This window comes from Chelonoidis abingdonii, chromosome 11 (genome assembly GCF_003597395.2).
Source record: "Chelonoidis abingdonii isolate Lonesome George chromosome 11, CheloAbing_2.0, whole genome shotgun sequence".
NCBI classification, from domain to species: Eukaryota; Metazoa; Chordata; order Testudines; family Testudinidae; genus Chelonoidis; species Chelonoidis abingdonii.
The window spans coordinates 15,068,596-15,075,623 of NC_133779.1; the positions used below are offsets into that span (position 1 = coordinate 15,068,596).

The following is a 7,028-nucleotide window of genomic DNA, read 5'->3' on the forward strand; positions in this document are numbered from 1 at the left end:
TTAAGTTTAGGCCAAGGGACTTTGCCCAGTTGGTTGCCAGAGCAGGCGGTTTTGACTTTTTTTATTTGCAGACCCCCAAGAAGATGTCAAATAGAGAAGTGGACCCCTTGGGAAATCTTAGCCATAGCCTGGGAACCACCAGGGGTCTGCGGATTGGCGGTTGCAAACCACTTGTCTCAATCCCCCTAATCTCAACAGCAGAGGTTTTCCATCATGTCATGCATTCCCTGCCTCCCTCCATGATGAGAGAAAAAATGGATGCACCAGAAAACAAAAACAAACCCAGGCTGTGAGTCATGCAGCTGATTTGCTGTGTAGACGTCAACTTAGATCCAGGCTGAGAATGAGCTTGATGGAGGATCCCATTGCTAACACCATTTGGCACTCAACTGTCTCTGAAGCAGCCGGCATCTCCCTTAGTTGGAGAAGTTGCTCGAGGGAACTCGGCACTGAGCCAACCTGGTCATCTTCCTGCAGCACACACTGCCCCAACGGGTTACGTGAAGGAGCCTGCAGCGATGACATAGCCTTGCTGGGTTCTAGGTTCTGCAAGCCAAGGGTCACTCTGCTCTAGCACCTTTAAGAGGTGATTTCCCTACCAGATCATGGATTTTCCCCTCCATGATGAGAAAAAATGTTGCAGAAAGGAGCAGATCATTCAGGAAGCAAATTTTATTGGGAGAACAACTGGAGACTTATTAAATAAAATACAAGACAAAGATTCCCCCAAAGGAGTGAGAATATAAATATTTAAATAACTTTTTCCTTTGCTCAGGGCAACAGTATGGCTCCAGAGCGGCCACAGACCCTCTCCTGCCAGCCCCCCGTAACACTGGGTGTGTGCATGCCCCCCCAAAATGGGGTGGGGGCTAGATCCCCAGAGAATGGAGGGGGTTCTAGACTCCCAGCCCACAACAAAATGGAGCATGTTCTAGATTCCCCATCAGAATCAGTGCTACATTCCTCAAGCCTCCATATAATTGAGGGAGTTCTAGATTCAAAGAGGGACAGGTTCCAGATCCCAACATGTCCTGACCAAACGGAGTGTGTTCCAGAAGCCCCACACCAGAATCTACCTGGTTCTAGATTCCCAGCCCTTCCTCACCAAGTGGAACAGGTTCTAGACCCCCCTTTCCCAAAACAAGTGAGTTCTAGATTCAGATTGTCCCAACTGGTGGAGAGGGTTCCAGATTTCCCACCATGCTAGGGTGGGTTCTAGATCTGCCCCAGACCCTACTAAGAGAGGGTGGGTTCTGGATACACCCCAGATGGCTGAATCCCAGAAAAACCCCAGTTTTAAGGGAAGGAGTAAATGTTTCTATGTACTCTCCACTAATGAATCCACCTCTCACTCAGACCAGTGCTACTGGGAGGGAACTGGCTGCCTCATCTGGAGACAGCTGCTTTCCACCTCTAGGGGGCACTAGGGCCAATCCAACCCCACACTGGGGTGCTGCAAGGATATGGGCCATGCCATCCACCTACATTCAAACTGGCCCACTGACCGTCATGAAGACTCCACGCAACCCCGCATCGACCCCTCCGCCCCCTTCTCCTCACCATCTCCCCTTCCATGCCTGTTCCAAATCTGCTCTCAGCTAGCGATGCGGGAGCAGGGGCAGAATCTGGCTCCCTCTCCCCTAGCAGGAGAGAAGCACTTCTAACACATGTGGGTGCTTGTTCTACAATCCCCCTCCTATCCAGCCTGACCTAGCCAATTGTGCTGTCCCTACTCATGTCAATTTCACACACCCCCCATGCCAATTTCACACAGACACCGTCAACTCACAATGCCTCCCTCACAGAAGGACACAGCTGTCAGGTTTGCGCTTGGGTGGCTTCCTCTTACTCCCCATAGATGGGGGGCGGGGCGGGGAAATTCGGGGCAGACGGGGCTCTGGCTTGATGGCCGCCCATGGTGCACGCCCATCCTCCCGATGTTTGTAGGGGGATGCCAAGCTGGGCTCACTCAGAGGCAGGGGCCTGAAAGGCGGTCTCTCCCTGGGGGAATCTGCGGCGCCAGGGACGTCTTGGATGGGGGCCCAGGCTGGTTCAGGGGAGAGCACGGCCATCAGAGGATGGACAGCAGATATGGGTCCTGGCAAAGCTGGGAAAAAGGATGGCTCTGGACTGGGACAGCTTGCAGAGCTGGGGGCAGAGTTAAGGCCGTAGACGACGGTATCCGTGGCAACCACATGGTCCAGGCTCAGCGGTGGGGAGGGACCACAGGGGGAACCTTCAGGGGACAGGGATACAGAAGATGCCAGAGCCAATGGCAGGGAGAGCTCGGCCCCCAGTTCAGATGGCACAGTGCCAGCAGCTGCTGTAGCTGTGGCCATGCCCTCTATGATATCCATCTGCTCTGTGATGGGCCCCATGGATTCATGCTCCCATCCCGTCTCTGGTGACCAGGGGGCTGCCGAGGCAGCGGGGGATATGGGGAGCTCAGCTGGGGACCCTGGTGCCATCCTGTGCCCTGGAGGAGGGCTGCAAAGAACAGGGGGCTGCTCTGGGCCTGCAGGAGCCAGGGGGGCCTCTGGGTAGCTGGAAGAGATGGAAGGAGATGGACAGACCACAGCTGGGGCAGCCGGCTCCACATCAGGGCTGGCAAGAGTGACGACTGCCTCTGGCAGAGATGGGGAGAGACCTAGGCAGACACGAGAGAAGGGAATTCACTCAGTGACTGGGAAGCTTAGAGAGGGAGAGAGTGCCCCCTACTGACCCCCCACATTCTGCTGAGCCCCCCGCCCCCTGCTGAGCCCCCTGCCTCCTCCTGCAGCCCAGTGCCCCCTGCTGAGCCCCCTGCCTTCTCCCTGCAGCCCAGTGCCCCCCTGCTGAGCCCCCCACACCCTGATGAGCCCCTAACCTGCCCCCCACAGCCCAGTGCTCCCTACTGAGCCCCTACCCCTCTTCCCGCAACCCAGTGCTTCCTCCTAACCTCCAGCCTCACTCCTCACAGCCCAGCACCCCCTGCTGAACCCCCGCCCCGCTCCCCGCAGCCCAGCGTCCCCTGCTGATCCCCTACCCTGCCCCCTGCAGCCCAGCGCCCCTGCTGAGTCCCCACCCTGCTCCCCGCAGCCTAGCACCCCCTGCTGAGCCCCCGCCCCCCACAACCCAGTGCCCCCTGCTGAGACCCTGCCCCTCTCCCCACAGCCCAGTGCTCCCTGCTAACCCTCTGCCTCACTCCCCACAGCTCAGCCCCCCCTGCTGAGTCTCCTGCCTCACTCCCCGCAGCCCAGAACCCCCTGCCAAGCCCCCACCCCGCTCCCCGCAGCCCAGCGCCTCCTGCTGAGCCCCTGCCCCGCCAGGCCAGTGCCCCCTGCAGTGACCCAGCCTGACCCTGCTTAGCTCGATCCCACTCACGCCCAGCCTGACCCACAGATTTGACTCCTTCCCAGTCTCTTAGCTCAAGGTGCAGAGGGCCTCACTCTCCACTCCCCAGGTTTGATCCCACCCCGCCACCTCCGACGTACCAGTCTCCTTGCTGGGGAGCTCCTGGGGGCAGACCGGGAAGAGCATTGTCTGCACCCCCCAGCCCTGCACTCTGACCGCCCCTGGCATGGCTGCCAGCTGCTCCTTCACCGAGGCTGCGCTGTCCAGAGGGAAGGGGTGGCCGTAGGCGGCACCGTAGGCCTGGCGGAAGCGGAAGAGGGAGATGCCCCCGGGGTGGCCCCGCAGGACCCGCGCCACTTTCTGCTCCAGCTCTGCCTGCTCGGCTGTGGGGGGCTCCAGCCGGGGGCTGGCTGGGCGGGTGGGGCGGGGCAGCCGGCTAGGGGCCGGTGCGGGGCTATTCAGGGCAGCCCCCCAGGACGTGGCCAGGCCCAGTGGCTGGTTGGTGAAGGTCAGCAGGGGCAGCTGCCTGGGGGCGGCCACGGGAAGGCGGGAGCTGGGGAAGCGGCTCAGCGAGACAGCTCGGGGCAGCCAGGCGCTGGCTTGGTGCCCGGGGGCAGATCTGGCTGGTGGGTGGCCCGGGGGCGCAGCCAGGTGGTGGCAGGAGTTCCAAGGCCTTGGAGCTGCAGGGAGAGAAGAGACGAGACGCCCAGTGAGACGCCGCCCGCCACCATCCCCAGTAGGACGCACGAGACCCTCTAGGGGGCGCCGGTCGCACGGAGCCGGACCCCGCCGGGCAAGCAGCGGGTGGTCTTCGGGGGCTGCCACATTGTGCCATTATAAGTGTCATATAATATCTCCTTGAGAGGTGACAAGGCCCGAAAAAGTTAACTAACTCACAGACTGACCTGACCCATGGCCAAACTTTAGAAACTTGTTAGGAAAATTACTAGAGCTTTGAAATGCAAGTTTGCATTGTCAGAGGTAAAAGGGTAGGTGTGTGCTCAGGTCTTGTGATGTCAGCAAACAAGTCTCGTCTATCGCTACGGCTTTGATTCAAAGACCAAAATAGGAATAGTAACCTTTAGGAAGACACTTGAGTGAAATAGTATTGTCGTCTCTGTCTCTTTGAAGGTTGTGGTAACCTGTATCTGAACAGTTTAATGCAGGGGTCGGCAACCTTTCAGAAGTGGGGTGCCGAATCTTCATTTATTCATTCTGATTTAAGGTTTCGCATGCCAGTAATACGTTTTAATGGTTTTAGAAGGTCTCTTTCTATAAGTCTATAATATAGAACTAAACTATTGTTGTATGTAAAGTAAATGTTTTTTAAATGTTTAAGAAGCTTTATTTAAAATTAAATTAAAATGCAGATCCCCCCGGACCAGTGGCCAGGACCCAGGCAGCGTGAGTGCCACAGAAAATCAGCTCGCGTGCCGCCTTCGGCACGCGTGCCATAGGTTGCCTACCCCTAGATTAATGGATAAATTATCCTGTGCTAAGTGCCAGGATGATTGTTTTCTTGGGCCAAAAGGCAGCTGGAAATGTATAAGAACCCTGGGACACGATCCTTCTGCATCTCAGATCTGCTTTGGGTTTCAAGAGGGGGAAACCTTAAGCCACAAGGATTGAGATCCCCAGTCACTGACTGGAGTCACCCTGAACATGGACATTGGACTGTAACCTATGGACTATTTCTAAAAGGACTCTTGGCAACTACAAACTCATCTCTGCTGTGTACCTGAACCTCAAGAATTGAATTCAAGTCTGTCTGTATATGGATCTTTTAACCAACACTCTCTCTTTTTCAATAGATTTTAGCTTAGTTAATAAGAGTTGGCTAATAGCATGTATTTTGGGGATGATCTAAGTTATAATTGGACCTGGGTGTGTGGCTGACCCTTTGGGGTTGGAGGAACCTTTTCTTTCATATGATAAGATTTTCAGTAATCATCATCATATCTGACATGTGTGTCTGGATGGAGGCCTGAGCCTGGGCACTTTAAGGGAACTGCGTTGTGTGAACGTCTGAGGAACCAGTGAGGTACTACAGAAGCTGTTTTGTGCTGACTTGGTAAACCTAAGTACTGGAATATCCACCAGCGTCTGAGGTTTGTCTGCCCCGTTTTGTTTGCAGTTCACCCTAATTGAGAGACCTCAGCTGGCTCCCATGGGCTGACGCTGGTTTTGCAATGCACTGGCTCTGCACAGGAGCGGTTGTAAGCTGGATTTTGCACCGAGCCGGGGCTCCCTCTAGGGGTGGCTGGGCCTCATGGTACAAGCCTGGGTCTTTCAGCTCCATCACTAGAGACCTGTGCAAAGAATCTGGGACAGGGGTGTCCAGGTTCGCTTCCCCAGGCACAGTCACTCCCTGGGACCTGGCGTCCGCATTTAAGGCAGAGGTTCTCAGTGAGGGCATTTTCTTGTATCCCCTTTGCTGCCTCCTCTGTACCAGCCCTGTTTACACGATGCCTGTTGGTCATTCAGGGTACCCCCAGGCTCCTCATCATTGATTTCACCTGCCCCAAAGCAGAGGTAGGAGCGTATGGTTTGCCTTGTTACAGCAAGCTGACATGCTCCATCCCAGAGGCAGCTGCATTCTCAGGGCTGGACTGTGCCCCCCAGCCAGAGGGCATCAAAGCCAGAGCGGTGGTTACGTTTCGCAATCTGTAGGCAAGAGCTATTCTGCTATTTTCAAGGGGGAGAGGGAGAGAATTTGCCAGAGGTAGATGGCAGAACTAGGACCAGAGTCCTGTTCTGACCAACAGACCACCACTCCCCTCCCAGAACTGGGGGTGGAACCCAGGAGTCCTGTCCTCCGCTCAGCTCTAACCATTAGACCCCCACTCCCCTCCCTGAGCCAGGGCAAGGACCCAGGAGTCCTGACACAGATCTGTCCTGAAAATCATTGTTGCACCTGGTAGTGTAGACAGCACCTGTAGTGCTCACTACCCCGACAATTGACGGGCTAGGGACACAGCCACCATATGCAATTCCCATTTCCCCCAGTAGGGGGCAGCTCCCCACGCCCCATGACCGTACCTGATTTAGGAGCCTCTGCCAGCTGCTGTTCAGGTGGCACCTCCTTGTGGATCTGGGAATGACGGAGGCATCTCTTGGGGGGCTTGTCCTCCAGCAGCAGGTTGCAGGCTGGGCGCCGGCACCGGACCCACAGTTCCTTGCCCTCCTCGTCCAGGACCACCAGCTCCTTCATGTCACCCAGCAGGTGGCGCAGTGAGCGGTAGCTGTGCCGGGGCAGATCCAAGCGCCGGCCGTGGTGCTGGTGGAAGAGCCTCCCGAAATCCCGCAGGGGGACACCCCCTGGGTGGCTCAACAGCAACCCCAGCACAGCCCCCTGGAGGGTCAGCTGCGAGCTGGGATCCAGCCCCCCCCCAGCAACAGCTGGAAGGAGAAACAGCTGTTGGGGGGCTCAAAGGGCACCAGGTGAGAGGATTTTACCCTTCACTTGCCACCAGGGGACTCTCCCACAGAACAACAGAGCTGTGGGCCTGGCACACCCGGGAGACCAGGGTAGATGGGCATGGGCCCCTGCTCTGAAATGGGAGAGAAATTCCCTGCATACAGTAGGACCGCAGGTCAGGACTAAGGTTCTCATGAGCAATGGACAACTGGGTGGGGGGCCAGTCCCCCTCCCCAGAGCCACTAGGCCCCATTCCCTTCCCAGAGCTGGGCATGGA

The 7,028-nt window shown here is 56.8% G+C and overlaps 1 protein-coding gene across 1 annotated transcript; it reads right to left on the reverse strand.

Annotated features, from left to right (window-relative positions):
- Nucleotides 1–1,587: 1,587 nt before the first annotated feature.
- Nucleotides 1,588–7,028, reverse strand: LOC116832375 (uncharacterized). Its single transcript, XM_032793071.2, has 3 exons — nt 6,373–7,028; nt 3,474–4,013; nt 1,588–2,647 (listed from the first exon to the last, which is right to left on the reverse strand). The coding sequence occupies exons 1-3, from the start codon at nt 6,542–6,544 to the stop codon at nt 1,800–1,802; spliced, it is 1,560 nt and encodes a 519-aa protein (XP_032648962.1). The 5' UTR covers nt 6,545–7,028; the 3' UTR covers nt 1,588–1,799.

What these genes read in the sequence shown, in the direction of transcription:
- LOC116832375 (XM_032793071.2), bottom strand. Translation starts at nt 6,544, where the DNA reads ATGAAGGAGCTGGTGGTCCTGGACGAGGAGGGCAAGGAACTGTGGGTC. An exon ending in GGCAGAGGCTCCTAAATCAG is followed by an intron (nt 4,014 to 6,372) that starts GTACGGTCATGG and finishes CTCTCCCTGCAG; the next exon opens with CTCCAAGGCCTTGGAACTCC. An exon ending in GCTCCCCAGCAAGGAGACTG is followed by an intron (nt 2,648 to 3,473) that starts GTACGTCGGAGG and finishes GTGTCTGCCTAG; the next exon opens with GTCTCTCCCCATCTCTGCCA.